The sequence below is a fragment of the Erithacus rubecula genome, assembly GCF_903797595.1.
Source record: "Erithacus rubecula genome assembly, chromosome: 22".
NCBI classification, from domain to species: domain Eukaryota; kingdom Metazoa; phylum Chordata; class Aves; order Passeriformes; family Muscicapidae; genus Erithacus; species Erithacus rubecula.
In genome coordinates, this window is record NC_136674.1 from 1,348,568 (window position 1) to 1,372,693 (window position 24,126).

General features: G+C 48.2%; 1 protein-coding gene across 6 annotated transcripts in view; it reads left to right on the forward strand.

Moving 5' to 3' along the window:
* ACACA (acetyl-CoA carboxylase alpha) overlaps positions 1-24,126 on the forward strand; it is a 100,308-nt gene that overhangs the window by 57,194 nt on the left and 18,988 nt on the right. For 4 of the 6 annotated variants that reach the window (XM_079325281.1, XM_079325282.1, XM_079325284.1 and 1 more), the window contains 2 exons: positions 149-304; positions 1,254-1,481. In XM_079325281.1, coding sequence (XP_079181407.1) covers positions 149-304; positions 1,254-1,466 — 369 coding nt within the window. In that variant the 3' untranslated portion in view covers positions 1,467-1,481. Of the gene's footprint in view, positions 1-148; positions 305-1,253; positions 1,482-8,388; positions 8,659-9,004; positions 9,103-9,542; positions 9,664-10,118; positions 10,230-19,804; positions 19,949-20,045; positions 20,167-21,752; positions 21,850-24,014; positions 24,112-24,126 lie in introns of those variants that run through there. The other 2 variants (XM_079325285.1, XM_079325286.1) reach the window with 1 other exon arrangement.

Consider the following 24,126-nt stretch of genomic DNA (forward strand, 5'->3'; position numbering starts at 1 on the left):
GGTACCAAGGTGTGGTGGAGCACGGGGTGCCTCAGCATGAGCAGCCTTGCAGAAGGCAGGAGCAGCCTGGGGGTTTTTGGTAAGAGCTGGACCAGCTCAGGTGCAGAAGTGTGGATTAAGCAGGGCTTGGCTGTGGTTTGTCCTGCAGATCATGTTCCAGGCCTATGGAGATAAGCAGGGACCACTCCATGGGATGCTGATCAACACTCCCTACGTGACCAAAGACCTGCTGCAGTCCAAGAGGTTCCAGGCACAGACTTTAGGGACATCATATGTCTATGACATTCCTGAGATGTTCAGGCAGGTGAGTGCTCTTTGAGCTCTTCTTGTTCTTTTTGCTATTCTGATTGTAGGGGAGCCAGGGGCCTGGAGTGGCTGCCAGGGATTATCAACTATAGATTGAATCTACTTTGAATGAAATTAGGATAAAGTGCTGCTGGAATTTAATTAATGAGTCAAGCAGCAGAAGCTGAAACATAAACCATCTCCCCTTTCTTCTTGCCATTTCTTTGTTTTCCCACCTTCTCATCTGCCCTCCCTAGATGGTGTTTCTAGTTTGCTGGGTTCTATCCTGAACCACCTCATTCAAATTTCACTTGGGGGAAACTTTCATGAATCAAATCCCAGAGCAGGTGATATCCCTGAAATACTGTCAGGAGGGAGATTTCAGGGTGTCCTGTTGGGAATAATCCCAAACTCTTGGGAATACCCACTGGGATGGATTGAACACAAACACCTGCAGGTGACATTCTTAAAGAGAATTTCTCTTCTAGTCTTTGATCAAGATGTGGAATTCCAAGAACAAGCTGGGAGTAGTCCCAAACTCTGTTGGGAATAGTCCCAGATTCTGTTGAGAATAATCCCAAACTCTGTTGGGAATACCATACTGGGGTGGATTGAACACAAACACCTGCAGGTGACATTGCTAAGGAGGGTTTCTCTTGCAGTCCCTGATCAAGCTCTGGAATTCCATGAATGAGCTGGTAATAATCCCAAATTCTCTTAGGAATATCATACTGGGGCGGATTGAACACAAACACCTGCAGGTGACATTCTTAAAGAGAATTTCTCTTCCAGTCTTTGATCAAGCTGTGGAATTGCATGAACAAGCTGGGAATAATCCCAGATTCTGTTGGGAATAGTCCCAGATTCTGTTGAGAATAATCCCAAACTCTTTTGGGAATACCACACTGGGTTGGATTGAACACAAAAACACCTGCAGGTGACATTATTAAGGAGAGTTTCTCTTGCAGTCCCTGATCAAGCTGTGGAATTCCATGAATGACCACGCCTTCCTGCCGCCGGCGCCGCTGCCCTCGGACATCCTGACCTACACTGAGCTGGTGCTGGATGACCAGGGCCAGCTGGTGCACATGAACAGGCTGCCAGGGGGAAATGAGGCAAGTGCCACTCCTTTCCATGCTGCTCCTCCCTCCTTGCCCCCCTCCAGGGTTGGGTTTGGATGATGGGAATGAAAATTTTCCAGCCAGGCACAAAATCTATTCGCTCAGCTTCTCGCAGAGGAAATCTCACTGGTGAAAATGAGGGTTTTTTTTTGTTTCATTAAAAATTAATACCTTCCCTACAATGGGTATTTTAACTTCCATAGTAAATTATGGTTCCATTTCAAACCTGTGCCTATGCTGGGCTTCATAATTAAAAAATGCTCATTCAGCTGTTCCAGGTAACTGGGGTTTGTATTTGAGCAAAATGTGTTTTACAAGACTAAACAGAAATATTTTCATTTGCTAAAAAAAAAAAAAACCCAACCCAAAGCACAAAAGAATTTATTTTATACTTCCATTTCCATCTTCCCCACGTATTGTATCAAGGTGTGTGGAACCTCCCCCTCTGGAGCAGGATTTACTCCAGAGTTACAAGGAGCTGGTGCTGGGAATGGCAGAGCCACTCCTGCAGCTCGAGCAGGAAGAGGCTTTGCTGTTGTGATGGGGTTTTGCTGGGATGCCTTCCCATTAGCAAGGCAAAAATTGCAGCTTTGGGATGACTGCAGAGTAAAGAGAACCACTGGAAGATGTGGTGGTTATTTTTGTGGGAATTAGTAAATGACTGTTCTGAAGTAATTTGAATTTGAACAATTCTAAGTGATGGAATAATTTATTTTTTCATGGTGGTGTTGAACCATATTTTCCTAAGTACCCAGCTTCAGCTTTGCAGAGACTGTTCCAAACCATCAGGGCAAGGAAACAGGAGTTTTCCTCACCATTTCCTACATGGATCTTTTCAGGGGAAGGTTTGGAACAGGATTTTTGCAAATTGCCCTGATGGTGACTGTGGCTTTGCTGCTGCCTTATCTTCTGCTGGACTTGAGGAGAAGTGTTTAAACTGGTGTAATTAAAGCTGGAATGAGCTATTCCCTGCACTGGCAGTGCAGGCTGAGGCTGCTGGGAGCCTGGTGCCATCATCTTTCTCTCTTTGCCTGCTCTCACTCAGCCTTTGAGTGGATGGTGGCTGGGGAAATAGCAAAGTCCCTCAGGGACATCTCTCTGTTCTTGCTGAAATTACAAGCACAGAGCTGCCTGGGCATGAACATGTAGTGTTTACTCTGCCAGTATGAATACAAATAGTCTTATTATAAGAGATTCTGTACCCAAAGACCACCAAAAAAAAAAAAAATTAGGAGATTTTTTTTTTAACCCTTGGTAGACTTCAGTCTGTAAAGAAATTACGTGGTTGTTGTGGTGTGTGGAGTGTTGGTATTTAAATTAATCTGATCTGATGTGATCTATCAAATGTCTTCTTGCCCAGAGGGGCTGTAGAGGTTGTGGGTTCCCTTGGAAGTGTCCAAGGCCAGGTTGGATGGGCTTGGAGCAGCCTGGGACAGTGGGAGTGTCCCTGCCCTAGCTGCTTCCAGTGAGCTGAGTGACAGGTGAAATAGGAACTTCTCAGGTAATTGTAAGATTTTTGTTATTATTTTTCTTTCTTGCCAGCAAAAAAAAGGGGCTGATTCTCTGAATTCAAAGTCTTTGGAGGGATTGCCCACTGTGTTTTTTAGTGAAGAGTAAAATCTCTTGGGAATTGTTTGGTGGTGTTGTTGTGGTATGTGAATGTTGTTGTTGTTGTTGGGCACATTTAGGTTCCTGTTCTCCTTGTTTTGGACCAGAGCTCAGAGCCATTCCCACCCTTCCAGTGGGAGCCCCAGCACTGGGGCTTGGCCTTCCTGACAGTTCCATTTCCTCCTGTGGAAAAGGGTCAAGCCACTCTTGCTCTTACAGCATTCAGCTGAGCTGAGTGCCCTGAGTGTTGGAGCTGATGGCAGGAGTTGAGAAACCAGCATAAAACGCAGATTTGTGGGCAGAGTGTTCAGCCAGAGCTGCAATTCCTGCTCTGACACAGGGCAGGAGCTCCAGGCTGGGGTTCCCCCTGTCCTCACAGAGGGTGCAAGCAGCAATTTGGGCAAAAATCTGTGTTTTCAGGAAAATCTTGATGTCCCAAGGCTTCTCTCAACCCAAGAGGTTTTTCTCTGTGTGATTCATGACCCCTCCCCTTGCCCACCACCCACTGCAGTAATTAGCTCTTTGCTGTGGTCTCAACAAAGAAGCCAAGGAATTAATGGACTGTGAAAATACAAGTTGCTCTTTATTCCTAGGCTGCTCTGGTTGCTCCAGAGCAGAGGGTCCCAGTCCTTGTGCTGCTGGCCCTGCCCTTGGGCACAGCACCATCACTCAGGGTGATTTCCCAGCCCCTGACCATCCACCTCTTTTTCCACTTGGTCACAGAATCCCAGACTGGGATTGGAAGGACCTTAAACCTCATCCTGTTCCACCCCTGCTGTGGGCTGTGCTAAAATGGGGAAATCTCTGAAAGAGTCAGGAATTGGGTGAGCACAGAGCAGTTCAGGAGTGTGTCCACCCCTGTTTAATCACCGTGCTGGAGACAAAACCTGGAGCACAGTGACACCCCTGCAAAGCCCAGGGCTTTGTTCCCAAGATTAGCATATTAGCAGAAATCTCAGTGTGAAAAGGTAATTCCCTCAGCCCCTTGCAGAAGTCAATGTATTCCTTGTCAGTCCTGAGCCAGGCATTTGGATGCTTTTCTATAGCACTTTATGTATTTTGACTACAATTTCCCCTGATCCTCTGGCACCAGGAGAGCACCAGCTGCTGATAAGACCCAACTAATCTTCAAGGACAAGGAGAAAGTGGTGTAAGGAGGGCCTGCAGCAACACCCCACATCCCCCTTCATCCTTCTCCTTGTGCCCATGAAAAATGTGTCATTTTCCCCACTGGCACTAGATGTCACAGTTTTTCCTCCTCAGTAGCACGAGCATCAGAAATAATCCACAATCACTGCTGTTTGCTGGAGCTTTGGCTGCAGCACCTTTCCTGGGTAGCTGGGAAGGTTTGGCCAGGGGAAATTCAGGATGGCAGAGGGTTCCTGGAATGCTGCTCTGGTGGCTTTCCACATTGCCAGAGGCAGAAAGGTGTAGCTAATGCATTTTATACAAGCACAGCTTAATCGTTGAGCTGCATGTTCTGCTTTGTCACCCCCTGTTCCTGCATTTTATGGCAGGCACAGGGAATTAAAACAGCAGTGAGAGCTGCAGACTTCTTGGAGGGTTTTAAAATGCCCAAATCCAAGCCTTCCAGGAACAGAGATGGAAGAGCTTTATAATGGAGAGTTTTATTCTCTGTTCTCATAGAGATGTTTGAACAGGTGGATGCTGTGGACAGGAATGTTCTTGCCCACAGGAAAGCTCCTGGTGAAGGGTGTCTTTTGCTCTCTGTGATGTGTCTGTATCCATCTGTAACTTCAGCAGGAATTTCTCCATGGAAAGGGTGGTGAGGGACTGGAAGGGGCTGCCCAGGGAGGTGCTGGAGGTGCCCAAGGAATGACTGGATGTGACACTCTGCTCTGGGTGGCAAGGTGGGGTTGGCTCACAGGTTGGACTTTATGATCTTGGAGGTCTTTCCCAACCTGGGTGGTTCTGGGATTCTGGGACACCTTTCCCTGAGTCCCTGGCACCTTTCTCAGGCTGGAGCTGCTCCCTCCCATCACTCAGCTCGTGCCAGTGTGCTTGGCTGGGCTGCCACACCACGCTTGGGCTGCTGAGGGACACCTTTCCCAGAGCCAAGAAGGAATCCTGGCTTTTGGCACTCCACCCTTGTCAAGGCACAGAGCTGGAATGCCTCTGTGTGCACTCTGTCCTTTTCCTGGTTCATGCTCCAGATAGAAATTGGAAAACTCTGCACAGTGTGAGTGCAGAGAGTTGCTCTTCTAGATCTGAAGTTCCAGGCAACAGATTCAAATGATGAAATGCCAAAATTGCTGCATGTGCACCAAATAAATACCCACGTTCAGCTTTGCAAATATGGATGTAAATGGATGAAATGAAGCCTGGTCTCAACACCATCCTGTACTGAGGGCAGTGGAATAAACCAACACTGATCTCTTCTCTCTTGTGCACAGTGACAGGACCCAAGGGAACAGCTGGAGCTGTGCCAGGGGAGGGTTTAGGTTGGATATCAGGAAAAGGTTCTTCCCCCAGAGGGTGGTGGAGCACTGGACAGGCTCCCCAGGGAATGGGCACAGCTGCCAGAGCTCCAGGAGTGTTTGGACAATGCTCAGGGATGCTCAGGGTGGGGTTTTTGAGGTGTCTGTGCAGTGCTGTTGAGTTGGATTGGGTGATCCCTTCCAGCTCAGGATATTCTGTGTTTCTGTTGGCTGTGCTTCTCCAGGAATTGCAGAATCTGCCAGAAAGAGCCTGCAGAGCTCCCTCTCCCCAGCAGCAGCTGCCCTGGCATTGGCTCCCCCTGCTCAGAGCCTGGATCAGCTCCTTCCCTGTTCCCCTTGTGCCTGTTGTCAACAGCTCTGGCTGCCACTGGCAGTCAATTTGGAACTGCATCAGCGTGTGTATTACTGTTCCCATCGATAGTGCAATTAATGTTGAAGTCAATTTTGGTGTTAATTTTAGGCCATGATTAGTGTTGACACTGGGTGTCAAACGAGCGCCGTTCGTCAGCGCGCCCGTTCCAGCCTCTCAGTGCTTCCATTAAGGCCAGCATGGAGTGGGAGAAGGTGTGTGTAAAATTACACATCTGAAACTTGGGTGTCATCTCCTGTGTCGTGCAATTCTGCAGGGCTGGGGCTGTTCAGGGAGCAAATGACAGCTGAGCGCTGAATCCTAATCACAGTTTGGAGCATCAGAAATAATGATCACTTCTGATCGGGGCTTGTGAATTATTCATCCCCTTTGATTTTTTCACGTGCTGCCCACTGATACTTTTCAAACCAAATGTGTTCCTACAGGAGAATAATGGTCCCACTTCTTATGGAAATACCGTGGCACAAATCATTTTGCCAACATAAAAACAGTTAAATAAGACGGTTCCTGCTTTTATTTTTTCCTCCGCCTCTTCTTCACCCCTGGGTGTGCTGGGAATGGAGCTGTGGCAGAAGCAGCACTTCCAAACTGTGCTGCCTCTTCAAAAGAGCCTGCTCACCATCACCTGTGTTGCCTGCCAGTGCTCTTAGTGATTAGCTCAGCCTGGTTAATTAACCTGGGAACTCTCCGGTTTTTGGAGTGCTGCCGTTAACTTAAAAATCTCATTATTCCTTTTTTTTTTTTTTTTTCTGGGATAGAAAGCCATTCTCCACTGCCCATAAATCTCAACCAAACCTAGCAAATTCACAGCAAAAAAAATTCCTTACTTGTGCAGATCCCTGTGGTTTAATTTTATTACTGGATAAATGGCACAAAACATGTGATGAACTGGGGGGGCAAAAGACACCCAAGTTAATCGAGGTGCATTTCTAATTTTCCTTTTCTTAAGCTGTATGGAACTGCTCCATATTTTTCAACTGTAAACTATTTTCAGGAGTTTGTGCCCTGGCTTAAATTGTTTTCTGTTCTACTGGTGAACACTGGCAAAAGGGACTTTACTGGTGTAGAGGACACACAATCTTAGGTTAGGAAACTATTCCAGCACTCCTGTTACAATCTGAATTTTCTGAATAAGAAATGCCTTAAATTGGCTTGTTTCCTGTGCTGTCAAAAATCATTAATCTGTTGACAGTGAGGAAAATCTCTTCCATCCTGGTGGATGGGATGGACTGTGTGACCAGTCTGGGACTCCCTGGTCCCTTGGCTCTGGCTGATGGGATCAGTGTGGCTGTAAGGAAACAACTTGGAGGGATTTTTGTTCCCTTCTTTGAAGCAGCTGCAGCATCCCTCTGTTCCAAACCCTGCAGGTGGATGCTGAGGTGGAATTGTAAGTCTGCAAATATTCAGAGGCAAACAGATTATTCCCTTTCAACTTTGTCAGTGTAGGAGTGGAGGAATCCAAGGAGAAGGTGAACTGAAACACTCTGTTAACTTGCAATCTCAGCTCTTGGAAGGGGAGGTGTAAGGAAGGATCTGCCAGTAGCTGGCTGTAATATTTTTGGATTGCTGCCTGCTTTACTTCCAATGACCCTTTGATTAATTCCTCTGCCTCTTTATTTTTTTTAATGAGCCTATTATGGCATATCTTATTGCAGATGCTGATTGGATCTGGGCTGTGTATTGTGCCATTTGGATGTGGATTAAATGGCACAGATCTATCTGCTGCCTCTCCCCCTCCTGCTTTAGTTCATCATGCTCAGAATTCCGAGGCTCCACAATGAGAGTCTCAGCCCTGCTGATTGCAGAGGATGTGCAATTGGCTTGAGGAATGTGTACTCAGAGCTTATGATCCTTGGGCAAGCAGGGACTGGGTGATGCATGTGGCTTTCAAGGGACACTGCTGTTCCCATCTGTTAATGGCATTCTGAGCTGGCTGGCTCCTGGAGTGCTGCCTGAGGGATGGGGCAGCCAGGGGAGGAGATGGGCCAGGAGACATCATCCCCTGGTTTTTGGAAAAGAGAAACATGCAGCAAAAAGAGTTGCTTACCCAGGCAGGTTTGGGATGGAGCTGCTGTAAAATTGGGGAAGGGAAAAGGGAAGAGAAGAAGAAATGAATGGAGGGATGGGGGGAGTTTTGAGATAGCAATGAAATAAAAAGTGTTTAAAATGAGGGTTGGGTGAGGGTGTGGGATGATAGCTGGGAAGGAGGAGCAGGTGAGCAGGAATCCTGTGCAGCAGCACATCCCACCTGGGAGCACAGGGAATGCACAGCTCCCTGCCAGAGGGAGGGCAGAATGTGTTGGACTGAGCAGGGAGAGGGAAAAACCAGTGTAAGTGTCCTGGTGGGGTGGGAGCAGAGGAGAACGTGCTCCAGGGAATGTGGGAAGGATCTGTGCTGTGCCCTGGCAGAGCCCATCAGAGCTGCTGTTACCCAAATTCCCCAGGAAAACAGCCAAGCCCAAGAGAATCCAATAGAACTGATCCCTGTGTCACTCCCTTCCTTCACCCCCTGAAGACACAACATGAATTCTGTGCTGCTTTGCAGGTTGGCATGGTGGCCTGGAAGATGACCCTGAAGACACCAGAGTACCCAGAGGGCAGGGATATCATAGTGATTGGCAATGACATCACCTACAAGATTGGCTCCTTTGGGCCCCAGGAGGATGTGCTGTTCCTCAGGGCCTCCGAGCTGGCCCGGGCTCAGGGCATCCCCAGGATCTACGTGGCTGCCAACAGCGGGGCCAGGATCGGGCTGGCCGAGGAGATCCGCCACATGTTCCACGTGGCCTGGGAGGACCCAGACAACCCCTACAAGGTGAGGCCAGCAGGAGCTGCAGCACTGCAGCAGCCCACAGCTGTCTTGTTTTGACACCTGCTCTTCTAATAGAGATGAGAGTAAATTTCTCTGAGTGCCACATCCAAAATTCTGCTTGGTGTCGGATCTGGAATACTGGGAACGTCCAAGACTAAGCTAGTGCTAAATACTGCACCATTCCCAGCTTTCACTGGCCTCAGCTGCATCTCCACTGTTGAGAGAATATTCCTATCACTCAATGGAATTTAATTCTGCCCCTGTGAAAATTTGTTTTTGGAAGGGGTTACAGGGCATCAGGAAAGGATTACAGGTGGGATTGGGATCAATGAACTGTTTTTCCCTGCAGGGATACAAATACTTGTACCTGACTCCTCAAGACTATAAGAAAGTCAGTGCCCTGAACTCTGTCCACTGTGAACACGTGGAGGAAAATGGAGAGTCCAGGTAGGAATGAAGAGCTTTCTGTTCATCCTTGGCTGATGCATGGCATGTCCTGAACTGGGGCATTCCTTGGGGTCAGGGGAGGCATGGAAGGAGGAATGAAGGAAAGGTGAGAGCCTTGCTGTAATCCTTGTTTTTCTTTTTCCTTTTGTCTGCATTCCCTTCCTTTCTTGCCCTTTTTCTTACAATCAGCCTGCTCCTCACATCCTGTGGGAATGACAGGACACTTCTCCTGTCCCTTGGCACTTCCCCTTGCAGTGCTGCTGCTGTGGGATTGTTCCCTGGTGCTGCAGGATGGGCCCTGCACAGCTCCTGCCTGGGCTTTATGCACATTTCTCCTTGGAGCCTTAATGATATTTAGTCACTTTTCATTTTCTTTGTAGCAAACTGATTCAGCAAATCAGTGGACCTTGTGACTCAAAGGCTGTGTGTGTCTCCCTCAGGTACAAGATAACAGATATTATCGGCAAGGAGGACGGGCTTGGAGTAGAGAACCTCAGAGGATCTGGCATGATTGCTGGAGAATCATCTTTAGCCTATGATAGTGTTATCACCATCAGCTTGGTAATCCCCCACTGCCTTCTATTCTTCAAATGCATTGTCTGTTTCAGCTAAAAATCCTGTGATGATATCCCAGCCATCCTTCTGGGATCAGCCCTGTGGCTGATGGAAATGGGCTCCTGTAGGATTTGAGCAATTCTCCTGGCACAGTGCAGGGCTGGTCCCTTCCACACTCAATTTAAAACACTTCAAGCATTTGGCCTCATATTTGCTCAGTCTGAACGTTGCTGCTTTTTTGTTTTTACAAATAAAACACATTAATGTTCACACCCTGTGCTTTACAAAGTAACAGATTCTGGAATTTTCCAGTGGGAGTAGATTTTATGGCCTTGTACTACAAACACACGTGGTTTTATCTCAATGTTTGACTCAATAGGTTGAGACTGTGTGGAGAGACAGAAATCAATTGGTTTTTTTCTCCCTTTTCCCCTTCCTTTTTCCTTTTTTCCTTTCCCCAGGTGACGTGTCGGGCAATCGGCATCGGCGCCTACATCGTGCGGCTGGGCCAGAGAACCATCCAGGTGGAGAACTCCCACATCATCCTGACAGGCTGTGGGGCCCTCAACAAGGTCAGTCCTGGGATGTCAGACCTCATACCTGGGGCTTGTCCTGGAATGCTTTGGGTTGGAAGGATGTTGAAGCAGCTTTTAGCAGAAATTGTGGCCATGGATTAAATACCAGGAGTACCCAGGTGGTATCTTCTGCCACCCACTGGGTGCTGTGAGGGCTGTTTTCCCAGTGTCTGGAAGTTCCTGCTCCAAAATATCTGAAGAATCAACTGAGTTTCCAGTCACCCCCAGCCCTGTGTTAGTTCTGGGGAGCACTGACCCTGAGGAGCTTGCATGCTGATTTTCCAGGCTGGCAATGAGATTTCCTGCTGCAAATCTTGGCTGTGGGGTCAGCAGGAATAACTGGGGCTGTTACAAAGATAACTTACAGCTTCACTACTAAAGTGGCTCTTTTTTTTTTTTTTTTTCCCCCACTCCAGAGGCAGATTTTGTCCCTTGCTGCCCCAAGCCCATTAATCCCACAGGCTGCAGCTCCTTGCCTGGTGCAGACACAGCTCCCAGCCCTCTCTGCTCCCATCCCTGTCCCTGAGCCTTTGTTTCCCTGGAGTTGGGGCTGTGTGCTGTGAGTGCCCTTCCCCATTGAGCAGCTTTGTTCTCAGGCACTCTCAGCACCTGGGGTGCCTGTGCTCCATGGCAAGCTGTGTTTCCAGGAGTGCCTGCCTGACAATGGGAGATAAAGGAAAACAGGCTCTTGTTGAATTATTCCCCTGAATAAAGGGGGCTCTGCAGAAAATGAAGCATTGATCCTATCAACTCCAGGCTGCAGCACCCTCAGTTAGATCTCTTACACACATCACACACACCTGCATCAATGGGAGGAAAAGAGGCATTTGAAGATCCAGCCTTTAAAGAGGAATTGAGTCAGTTTAGTGCTTGCTGGAGTGCAGTGAGTTGCCTGGTTCCAGCTGTCACTTGCTGGGGATCCTGCAGAGTTTCCCAGATGGCAGGGCCAGGCTGTTCAGTTCTCCCCCTCTTCCCAGGTTCAGCTGCACTCCCTGCCTCTGGAGTCAGTGCCTGTTTTCACAGGACTGGATTAATCTCACTAAATTTTAGGCACTTAAAAATTAAGCATATGGGCAGAATTAAGCACCTGACATGTGTCAGCAGGCACAGGCAGAAGGAGCTGCTTTCTGGTGGGATTTATCCCATCCTGAGAATCCTGTGTGTCCTTTTCCCTCCACTCTGCTCTGTTGAGATGTTTGTGTCAGCTCTGAACCTCTACCTGCCTAAAGGTGAGGGAAGAACCTGTTGTGTCCTATCCAGCACTCCCAGCAAAAACCAGCAATATTCACCTGCCCTTGAGCAGTGGGAGCCTGGGATTCCCCCCACTCCTGGGTGTGTGTGATGTGTTTGTTGCTTCCTGTGATCCTCAGTCCCTGCAGGGCTTCTTGAAGGCATCTAGCTGCAGTTGTGTCCCAGAAGTGTTTGAAGTAGGGAACTGATGTCCAGGGAATGTCCAAGCTCAGTCTGGCTGCTCCTCTGGAGGATCTGAAACAAGCAGTGAATGCTGATCCATTGGCATCCTCCTGTCATGGAGTGACTTCAGACTCACCCTGAAACCATTAAACCCTTGTCCCTGGGGTTTAGAGGCCACTTTGGATTTTTTGGGGCCAGAGATCATGTCAGTGATCAGGGGCCAGTTCTGCAGAGTGTCCTTGCAGGGGTGCAGAGGCTGTTTGGGTGTGGGATGTGATGTGTTCCTGCTCCATCCCAGGAGTGAGGCTGGGAAGGGAAACCTGTTGTATCTGTTCTGTGTGGGGTGAGTCAGGCTGGGTGCTGCTCATTCCCTTGGAGGAGCTGGGCTGGCAGGGGCTTCAGGAGAGAGAGAGATGATGCAGAAACAAAGGGGAATCATGAAGACTTCAGCTTTTCCCAGTTAGACATCTGGGACAGGTTTCCCATTGCTGACTTTCACATACTTGTGTTCCTAGAGGATGCAGGACAAAGCAGCCACTTCTTGTGTCTGCAAACACATCCTCAAAATGTCTCCTCTCTGCCAGCAGAACGTGCAGCACAAAACTGTTTCTGCAGCAGTGGAGACAATTGGGCTCTCAGAGAGCAGGCAGGGCTTTCTGGGAAGTTGTTTAATTTTATTTTTTTTTTTTCCCTGTGAAATGCTGGATTCTTTCTAATTTACAAAGGGAGCAGGAGGGAATGGTGACAAACATTCTGTGCAGCCAGAGCCATTGCTGGTCTTGTTCATGATCATTATGTAGAAGCAGCCTGAGGGTTTAGGTGTAGAGGGAAAGGTCCAGCTGCCAGAGCCAGAGGGTGACCTCTAACTCAGATGATGAGCTCAAGGTCAGTGTCATTGCAGCTGCAGCTCCTGGTGGGCTCTGGGCTTGGCTCCTCACTCCCTGCCAGTGAGCAGAGGCACATCCTGGGGAGACAGCAGGGTTAAAGCATCCTGCAGCCCCATTCCTGGCAGGGGATGCACCAGGGCTGGGCAGGGTTTCCCTGAGCTGCTGCTGGAGCTGCCTTTGTCTGTTCTGGGCAGGCAGAGGTGCTCTGGGGCCCTGCCAGCACAGGGGACAGGGGGCTGTGTTTCTGCTGCCCCCCTTTTGTCTCCCCAGTGCATTTCAGCAGGGGGTGGAGAGGTGCAAATGCCATTTCCTTGCAGTGGGTGAGCGTGTGCCGCTGACCCCCCTGCAAATTGAAATAATGATAATGCTCGTCTCCTGACTGCATCAAAGTATCAGCACATCAAAAGCCAGGAGGCATGAAATGCAAATGATAAAGTGAAAGCAGATGGATTGTGCATGATCGCCTGATGCCCAATGAATTTTAAAAGATGCTGGTTCACATGGGGAGAGGGGCTGAAATAAACACGTTATCCCTGCAATTTTTTTCTTTTTTTCTCTCCCTTTTTTTTTTTTTTTTTTTTTTTTTGTTCTTGCTGCTCACTCCTGACAATATTTTTTCACACTCCAGCAAGCAGCCACTCCATCTCCCTCCCTCCCTTCCCTCTCTTTCTCTCCCTCTCTCTCTGTGCCTGTCTCTACCTCACACACGTCTCGGGTCATGTCGCCGCAGCTCCGGTGGAAATAATAAGATATAAACCACGAGGTTGTTATTTGCATAGAAATAGCATGGAGCCCCAGGCAGCATGGGAGAAGGACACAGAGATCATTTGTCTAAAATTTTAATGAAAACTTTTGCTGAGGCAGAGATTTTTATTTTTTTTTAAACTTCCCCTGCCTCCCCCTTTTTTCTACCCCCAAACCTTCCTCCTCCTCCCTTCCCTCGTCACAGCTGAGCAGGGGGTGGTTTCAGATGTGACATGCTGTGCCCTGCACCAGCACCTTCATTCCATGGGTTTTCTTGCTGATGGAGGTAAGACCAAAGAGCCTGCCATTCCCAATTCCTGCAGTGCTTCCAGGGCTAAGTTCCATTTCAGTCCTCCCAAGGATGTTCCAGACTCTGCTGCTGACCTATTTTTAATCAGTTTGCTCCTCCCTTGTCTTTTGTGTTTAAAAGAAATCCCATCTTGGAGATTGTTGTTTTAATGGAAACAAATAGTGGCTTTCAGTCCCATTTTCCCTGCAGGTCTGTGTTCTAGGCTTTTCCTAAAGGAAACCAGGTTCAGCTGGGACTTTCAGGAGCTGCTCCAAGCAGCATTCCCATCAGTTTATGTAGATGTTCAGCCAGACTCTCAGTTTGTTTTTTGATGGTGATGAAGAGCTGCCCCAAAGCTGTCATCCCTTCTGCAGGTGACAGAATTCTGACCAGCACTGGTTTGTTTCCCTCCTGCTTTAGCTTTATTTTCCCCCAAACTCTCTGGTCTTGACTTGCCTGAATCATCAGCTCCTGTGCTCCCCCATGGTTTGCTCAGAGCATCCAAGAGTCCCAAGGGTGAGCTGGACAAACCCCACCTGCCAGGAGTCTGCAGGGAAGATGAGGGGTCAGAAAGTAAAACCTGAAATATTCAAAGCACAGTTCAGCACTTTGGGCTTCATTTCCCTGCCTGGTTGTAGGGTGGCATTTTTGACCAGAATGGGTGAAAAAAAAAAAAAAAAAAAAAAGAAATGTTGTTTGGTCTTGTTGGATAGAGAATATCTTTGTATTTTTGATTCAGTGCTGAATTGTGCTGCAGAATCTTTTGGATGCTCTGGGATTCACATAACAGGATGAGACAATAGGTCAGGGCTGCTCAGGGAGCTGTGCCCATGTGAGAGAGGTCTGGGCAGCTCTGAGGCTCCCTGGAGGAGCCCAGGGAGGAACAGGAGGCTCCCACAGGCTGGGCAGTGATTGCCAACAGTACTATTTACCCTTCAATTCCACAATCTGCAAAAATAAATAAAAGCCCTGTGAGCCTGATGCTGTTTGGGGTTTGTACTGTGGAAAGCTCTTTTTTTTTTGTGTGTGTGTGATTCAAGGCAGGGATAGCTCAGTATCTGCTCAAGATGACTCCAGTCTTGGGATTAGATCAAAGCAATCATGTGAGAGCAATCATGTGGGTTAGAACAGCAAGTGCCAGCCCTGTCATTCAGAGAAGCATTATAATTATTAATGCATGATATGAATCTCTCTGTAGTGGCACAGCAGGACTGTTGGGAAGATCTGTTGGGTGCAGGGTGCTGGGGAATGCTAAGCAAGGAGGGCTGGGAAGTGTCAACCTGAAATCAACACCCAGCAGCACCAAGTGCTGGTTCCTGGGGTGGAGGTTGGAGCTGCCCAAGGTTATCCCAGTCTTGGGAAGCAGGACAGGACACAGCTCTGCAGTGGGCTGCTGGGCTCAGGGTGGGTTCTCCAGCTCCCAGAGGTGCCCAGATCCACCACCAGGCCTGTGGGGCTGTTGGAGGTGTCCCTGCTGTGGCTCAGAGCCAGCAGAGCCAGGCTCATCCACAGCTCTGGCTGCTGCAGGGGTGGCACTGCTGGTGGCACACAGGTCCTTGCTCTGTGTGGAGCAGGCAGGATGGATGCCTGAACTCAGTGCAGATAAACAACCACCACCCTCTGTTGCTGCATTTTGGTTTTAATTGCCTTTCTTTAAGTGGTGATATTTGTGTATTGTTCCCATTAGAGACAATTTACATTCCAGCCCTGCCATTATCAGTCCCTTGGTGTTTGCTTAGGGAAGAAAGTCTAATAGATTCCTGTTGACTTTTTTTATTCTCCCTCCTTCTATCATTTTTAATACAGATCTTGCTCAGTTTATCTGTGTGTGGGTGGGGGCTCTCTGTGTTTAATTCTGCTAAACAGGAGTTTACTCATGGCTCATATTCTACCTGTCCAAATCTCTTGTTGTCCCAGCTCCTGGAATCCTGCAGGGGATGGAGCATTAACTCTGCTCCCTGATGTTCCACAGCAGCTGAACTTTTCAAACATATCCCAGAATTATTGGTCCTCACCATCCCTCTTGGGATGTGCCCAGGAGAACATTGGGGTGACCAGCCTGGTGTCTTTTCCATAGAAATTCCCTGTGATTCTGAGCACATGGTGGGAATTATAGGAACAGCACTGGAGAATTGCAGCATTTCTTATGACTAAAGCTAAACTCACACTGGAAAGTGAACAGAGTTTCACTGTCCTGGTCAAGAGGTCCCTGCACTGCAGCCCTGGGGTCTCTGAGTAACCTCTGGGGTGCAGAAGGTGACAAAGGAAATGACCAAGATCTTTAGGCTGGAGACAACCATTAATATTGTTTATGGGGTTCATATCCAGATGAGGGAACCCCTGGCTGAGACAGGTGAGATTTATGGATGTTGGCACCATGTAGAATAGGGGCTGTAATTTTAGTTTGCAAAGTGTATTGAGTCCTTTTGATTTACCACTGACTGAGGGAGTGACCTTGAGCAAAACACAGGCAGGGAGAGGAGAGAGGGGCACGAGGGTTTTGACAAGACATTTTTCATTTGGAAATGCCACTTCACTGCAACTGGAGCTCTTCAGGAAAAAGTATCAGTATGGATGAGCTTCCTCTCTGGAATTTTTTGGGTAGAACGAAAAGTTGTTTGGTTTTTATTTCCAAATTGATTTTCTTTTTAATATGTACAACAAATATTTTAAAGGTCATTTGAAGCCTGTCTGATCTCTAGTTTGTAGTTCAGCTCTCAAGATTATTAAACTTGATTTTTCTGCTGCAAGCCAGAAATTTTCCAAAATCTTCCTCAATAACTGCAAGGTGGAAAATCCTTTTTTTTTTCCCACCTTCCCACCAAAAATGTGTGGTGCTGCAAACAGAGGATCTGTGGTGTGTGTGCCCAGCTCTCTGTGTCTCTGAGGAGTGTTGGGATCTCCAGGATCCTTGTGCACCTGGCTGCACCTTGCCCTGCTCCCTGCAGGTGAAGTAAAATTGCTTTTTTTTTTTTTTTTTTTTTTTGCCCCTTCCCCCTCTGATCTCACCAAATGAGAGCAGGGAAAGGCTCCAGCAGCAGGACCTGCCTGTGGATTTGCAGTCAGGAGCCATCCCCAATAACCATCAGGCTGTCAGCTCCCCACCTCCCCCCAGCTCCCACCTCCCCCATCACTCACCAAGGGGAAAAAAGAGCCAGAGCTGCAGCTTGAAATATATCATGCAATAGTGTATCATGAATTTCTTGTGAATCACATTGGAGAAGCAGGTTTATTTATTTCCAAGACTCTAAATCAATACAAAGTAGGTCTCTTAGTTCTGAAGCTGGGATGGAGTGGGAAAAAATGAGCCCATTGTACTCTTAAAACTTTGGGGAAAGGAGATGACAGCTATATAATTCCATTTACCAGGCACTAGGGGCTTTAATGTGAAGGTGACAGGGAGCTCTTTGTGCATTTAGAGCACCATATCTTCTAAATAAAAGATCTGTAGACTTGATAGTGGAGTATAGCTCTGCCTTTAATAATCTCCAAGCATTAGACTGAGCCAATCTGTTCCCAAGTCAGAAGGGTCCCCCACTGAATGCTCGTAAATTAGGAGTGCAGGAGCTGCCTGGATGCAGGGATTAGGGATGCAGGGAGGGCAGGGAGGAGCTGGCTGTGCTCCCATGGCCAGGCACAGGGGCTCTGCACTCAGGAAGGGCTCTGTGCTCTTCCCTCTTGCTGCTTTTCCCCCCTTCACACATGATCCATGTGGGGGAAGAGCTGGAAATGAGCACTGAGCTCTGTTGAGGCTTGACTGCCCATAATAGCAGTCAGGTCTGAAGTTCCTGCATTGTGTTCCTACATTTTTTCTGATGAGACATTCATTCCCATCATTTCTGCCTGTTTATGAAAAATAGGCTATTTATAGGATGTGCATATGCCTCTTCTGCTTCGTGTTTCTGGCAGACAGTATGAATTGTGGGATGGGAATTGCAATTATTGAAATTATTTGGGTAAAAATCTGGCACTTATATTTGATATAAACACATGATATGCTTGGAATAATAACAGCACTTATGTAACATAATGATTCCCATTCAAGCCCTCCAAGCTGTCATGTTTTCAGATCTTTCATCCTGGGTGAAACAGATGAGCCACCCCAGCCCAGCTTTGCAGGGAAAGTCCCAACTCTGCAGCAGCTCAGGCTGTGAGAGGAGAAAGCAGCTGCTCAGCATGGGTTGGAGTGCTGGAAAATTAATAACATGCACATGATGGGCCTGTGAAGCTGTTGAGGACCATCCTTTAGAGGCTGTTAGAATCCTGGCTCTGCTTGGGATTGCCAGAAGATCCTCTGAAATAACAAGAAATGTGGATTCCTAGTGGGGTTTTGGAAGATCAGATGAACTCAGTGCTGGCAACTGTGCCCAAGTATTTTGGAATGTTTTAGAAATCTTCTCTGAGGTAAGAAATGACAGGACAGGAGGAAGAAGCTCTGCCAGGGGAGGTTCAGGCTGGAAAGGAGGAAGAATTCCTTCATGGGAAGAATTTAAGGTCCTTTCTCACCCAGACCCTTCAGGGATCCTCCTGACCCCCCTGGGTGCCCAGTGCCAGTCTGGGGATGGAGCAGCTCAGGTGGGGCTGCTTCAGAGCTCTCCTGTCCCCTCTCACCTGGGCACATCCAGCTCATCCAAATCCCAGACCAAACTCTCCCCAGAGCAGCTTTTCCTGCAGCTGGGCACCCTCTGCCCCTGGCTCCATCCTGCTCTGGCTCTCCCTCTGCCCCAGGCTCTGCTGCAAGGGCTGGAGCACTTGGAGAAGGAGCTGTGTGTTTATCTTGATCTCCAAAAAGGGATTTAAGGCTGAGAGCTGTGGTATATTAGGCTGTTTCATTGCCTGTCAGCAGTGCTAAACCTGAGCTGTCTGCAGTGTCTCCAGATAAGCAGGAGCAGGAGCCCATTTTGCATCTACATGAGTTTGCATCACTTCAGAGAGGGGAGTTTAAATCCTCTTTATTTTTATTTTCCCCCCTGGGAAGTGTTTATCTAGGCTTGTGGCCTGGGCTTTTCTTATCCTTGAACCTAAATCTGTGCTACTGTCTTCTCTACCATGGCTTTGCTTGTTGTTAGAGGAGGAGGAGGAGGTGTTTGAGCTCAGAAGGGAGACCCAGGAACATCCCTGTGCTAAAACACTCCCTGAATTCTGTGTTTGGGGGTTGATTTTGTAACATCAGTGCCTTCTTTCTTCTGTACATAAACCTTGGCTGGCATCTGGCAGCTCCTCTGTGCCCAGAAGGAGCTGTGCTGGGTGTTTGGGGGAGGCCAGGCTGTTTGTGTGCATTTCAGGGGGTTTTTAAGATCCAAATGAAGCAGGTGTGTAATGTCCTCTGTCTGTTAGAAAGACTCAACCCATAAAAATAACAAACGGCGTGTATTTGCAGGAATGTCAAAGTTATGAGTTTATTTTGTAATGATGTGCTCCTGCCTTCATGAGGTAAACTGGCCGTGGCAGAGGTGTTATTAGTAATATGGAGTCAGTGGAGCAGAAAGGCAAGTGACCGAGAGATCAGTGTATCAGTCAGGGAGAGGGCAAATGGGAAGAGACAGCAGGAGAATGAGAAAAGAGCTGCTGTGCCCAGGCTCAGATTAGAGATGGAGCTGTGCAAGAGAATGAGGAGCCCCAGCCTCTCAGAGGAGCTGCTGGGCCTTTGTCTGGGCTTGTTTTTTTTTGGTTTTTTTTTTTTTCCCAGTACTACATTTAAATGTATCCACCCTACAGTTTTCTTGGAGCAGTTTGGGATTAGTGAGCTGAGCTGGGCTCAGCACTCCAGAGCTTTGGTCCCACTGCTGCTAGGGGAGGGCAGGTGGGAGAGCTGCCTCAGTTTCCCCTCTGATATCATTGCCCTTGGGGATTGTAGAATCCAGAATGGTTTGGGCTGAGAGAAACCTTAAAGATCCAATTCTACCTCCTGCCTCCTTCCCCTATCCCAGATTGTTCCAGTCCCATCCAGCCTGGCCTTGGGCACTCCCAGGGCTCCAGGGGCTGCTCTAGGCACCCCGTGCCCACCCTCCCAGGGAACAATTCCTGCCCAATATCCCACCCAGCCCTGCCCTCTGTTCACTGGGGTCACTGTTCAGCAGCTCTTCCCTGCACACAGGGCTTGGGAGGCTGTGTTTGCTCCATCCTCCTCATTTCCAAGTGCTCCTGATGTCCTGCAGGGCTGGTGTTGTGTCCCTGCTCAGCCAGCACCTCCTGCTCACATCCCAGCCCTGATGGCTCTCCCATTTTTCTTTCCCCAGGTGCTTGGACGGGAAGTTTACACCTCCAACAACCAGCTGGGAGGGATCCAGATCATGCACAACAACGGGGTGACACATGACACTGTCTGTGATGACTTTGAGGGAGTCTACACCATCCTGCAGTGGCTTTCCTACATGCCAAAGGTAACTGGGCCTGCAGAGGAGCCACTGTGTGCTTTGCTTGCAGGTTTTTTGGGAAAGGGAGCTCTCACTTCCTTCAATATTTTCCTTTTTCCCTTAGAATATCCACAGCCCTGTGCCCATGCTGAAATCCAAGGATCCCATAGACAGAACCATTGACTTTGTTCCCACCAAGACCCCCTACGACCCTCGCTGGATGCTGGCTGGACGCCCCAACCCAAGTATGGCCAGGGGATGCAGCAACTCCTCTTGTTTCAGAGCTGTCTGCAACCCAAAGATATTTCAGATTCTGTGAAATAATTACTTCCAAGCCATTTAGATATAATATATAAATAGTTATATATTAGTATATTCACCTATAATAATAGTTATAGGCAATATCTAAAAATAGCATGTAAATCCTGAGTGCTCAAGAACACCATACTTGTATAGATGATATATTTACTTAGAATAGTTACCTTTATGGATTTTTTTTTTTAATGATTTAGGGAAAAGTCCATCCACAGGGAGTCTGCATGTTAAAGGAATCCCAATATTCCTGCAGATCTTGGGGAGTTGTGTTGGCACCTCTGGGGTTGTGCAGCCTTGTGTAGTTACAAGCTGCAAACTGGGTGACCATTACTCCTGCTGTTATTAATGAGTTTGGGGGGCTAAAATGAGATTTGTGATAAACTAAGTTTTCTGCTTTTGGATAATATTTTTTCATCATCTCTCAAGCCATTCATCCAGCTGTCCGGGCGCCGCAATCGCCGCCTTCCAAATCGAGTGACTTCAGATTTTAATTTAGTGGAAGCGTTAAGGAAAGCAGATGATTCCCTGTGATAAGTTAAAGCAGATATCTCCTAGGTGAAAAGTTAAAGCCATTTATTAGAGGAGATATTGCTGTGATATTCTTCAAACTGACGCCCGACACGAGGCCAGAATCTAAACGATCAGCTTTGGGCTCGCGATAAAGAGATAATTCTGAAATGGATGGTCACATTTTACAGTGGGGCCACAGAGGCAAGGAATGTAGAACACAGTAATTACAAGTTTGGGCTTGATAAAACACTCTCCATCCTGTTTAAGTCAGCAGAGGTTAGCCTGCTTGGATCTCCACTTTTTAATTGGTTTTGGACTTGGGTTTGCAGGAGCTGAGGTGCTTGTTCAGAGAAAAGAGTTCCTGTGCCAGGGGGTGAAGCTTGGAGGGATTTGGGCTTTTGGGGGGATTTTTTTGTGGGTTGTTTTTATGCAGAGTTTCCCAAAACCCCAGTGCAAAGCAGGTGTCCTCAGAGAGGGGTGATTTCTGTGACTGGCTCTAAAATCTCATTAGAATTTTTGTATTTATTTCCTGGGTTTCTTCAGCATTCCTTCTTTCAAGGAAAGATTAGGCAGGATCAAGAGAAGAATATGAGATAAGTTTTAAAATAGAAATTGATGTGTTGAAAACCATCTTTAATGACTTTACTGCCTTTTGACAAATGTTTGTAGTGCTGAAAAAAGCAGAGTTATTTATTTAAAGCACGGGAAGTCCCTCTGCTCTCCGAACCCCATCGTTTAACAATAAATGATGCTTTTGCTGATGAATTGCTGTCTTTATGCAGACTAGGAAATGAAATAAGACATGATGGCTGAAGGCAGACAAATGCTCAGCTGTCTAATGCTGCCTTGTATTGTCATCTATTTAAAATTAAATAAATAAAAAGGCAGTGCCATGTTCTCCAGTTGGCATTTTTAAGCAAGTTGGAGTTGCTGCTTTGATATTCTGTTTTCTTTCTTCCCTCTCTCCTTCCTCCTTTGATATTTCCTTTTTTTCCCTTCCTTTTAGATCAGAAAGGGCAGTGGCTGAGTGGGTTCTTTGACCATGGCTCATTCATGGAGATCATGCAGCCCTGGGCACAGACAGTCGTGGTGGGGAGAGCAAGGTAAGTTCTTCAATTGCAGAAATCAAGTTTGGGTTCTGCTTTGCATTTCCCTAGAACACAACATTCCTGTGATTATTTCTTTCTCTTTCTATGTGTATATATATCTATTTAATAGAAAGAGTTGGAAAGAAAGGGATGAGATGACCTTTAAGGTCCCTTCTGACCCATTCCATGGCTCTGTAATTCTGTAATTTAAAGGCTTCCAGGCTAAGCAGTGCCAGGGGTAGAAATCAATGATTTGGCAAAGCCAGAAGCTCTCTGTCCATGCTCAGCTTCACTTGCAGTTCTTTTCTTCTGACAAATTCCAAGTGGCTTTGGACTCACACAGCAGGGATATATAACACAAATGAAACAGACTCCTTTCAAAAGCAGTGGCACTTTGAAAAAAACAAATATGAATGTATTCTTCTGGGATTGTTACTGTAAGTGCTGCCAAAACTCATCTCTTGTATGTATGTTTGGAATATGTGTGCTGTTGGCTGTAAATTGTCTTTTATTATTCTATGGCAACTTGTCCAGGGACACACTATAAAACAAGATGTAGCATCTTCATGTGCTAGCCTGATAAAATTTATATGAAGTATTATGGAAAACAGAAGTTGTTTTGAGCTGTTTTCAAGTTCAATAAATAACTGTAATACTTGGATAAAGATGTTCTTTATTAGGTCACATGGGCCCTAATACAGAAGTTATAAGTTACCGATTTAGGACGGCTCCTGCAATTACAGGGTTCCAGCAGACCCTTCATCACAGGCAATGGGAATATTTCCAGCCCCTCAGTGCTCAGGGGCCCTGTCTCTTCCCTGCCTGTTCCTGTGTCATCAGCTTGGGGTGGCTGGGAGGGACAGGGGGCTCTGCTGGGACTGTCCTGGCAGCGTGGCTTCGATGGCTTTGTGTGCAGGAGAGCCTGGATCCCCTGACAGGCAGAGCTGGGCATCCTCCCTGTCCCTGCACCCTGCCCATCCCTGTCCCTGTGTCCCTGCACCCTGCCCATCCCTGTGTCCCTGTCCCTGCTCAACCCTGTCCCTGTGTCCCTGCACCCTGCCCATCCCTGTCCCTGTGTCCCTGTCCCTGCTCAACCCTGTCCCTGTGTCCCTGCACCCTGCCCATCCCTGTCCCTGTGTCCCTGCACCCTGCCCATCCCTGTGTCCCTGTCCCTGCTCAACCCTGTCCCTGTGTCCCTGCACCCTCCCCATCCCTGTGTCCCTGCACCCTCCCCATCCCTGTGTCCCTGCACCCTGCCCATCCCTGTCCCTGTCCCTGCTCAACCCTGTCCCTGTGTCCCTGCACCCTGCCCATCCCTGTCCCTGTCCCTGCCCATCCCTGTCCCTGCCCATCCCTGTGTCCCTGTCCCTGCCTATCCCTGTCCCTGTCCCTGCTCAACCCTGTCCCTGTGTCCTTGCACCCTGCCCATCTCTGTTCCTCTGTCCCTGCACCCTGCCCATCCCTGTCCCTGCACCCTGCCCATCCCTGTCCCTGTGTCCCTGTCCCTGCCCATCCCTGTGTCCCTGTCCCTGCCCATCCCTGTCCCTGTGTCCCTGCACCCTGCCCATCCCTGTGTCCCTGTCCCTGCCCATCCCTGTCCCTGTGTCCCTGCACCCTGCCCATCCCTGTGTCCCTGTCCCTGCCCATCCCTGTGTCCCTGTCCCTGCCCATCCCTGTCCCTGTGTCCCTGCACCCTGCCCATCCCTGTGTCCCTGTCCCTGCCCATCCCTGTCCCTGTGTCCCTGCACCCTGCCCATCCCTGTGTCCCTGTCCCTGCCCATCCCTGTGTCCCTGTCCCTGCCCATCCCTGTGCCCCTGCCCATCCCTATCCCTGCTCACCTTGCAGCAGCAGATCTGGGGGAAACCCAGCAAATGGTTAAAATCTCTCTAAAATTCTGGAATTCTGATTTTTCATTGTCAAGGCCATCAGTACCAAAATCTGGGCGATGGCAGGCAAAAGGTGGATTTGCTGTTCAAAATCTAGGTTGTGTTTATTCTGTTCAATTTTTAGAGAGGAATGTGCTCATTTTTGGAATAGATTTTGCTTTGAGAGCTGTGACCTCTCTGGAGCTCTCCAGCCTCAGCTCTGCTAAAGGCCACAGGGCTGCTGCTGTTCTTTGTCTCTCCTGGCTGTTGGGATGTGCAGGAGTAGGAATTTTCTGTGTCTCACCTGTTTGCAGGCTGGGAGGAATACCTGTAGGAGTGGTTGCTGTGGAAACAAGGACAGTGGAGCTCAGCATTCCTGCTGATCCTGCAAACCTGGACTCGGAGGCCAAGGTGGGTGGGTTGTCT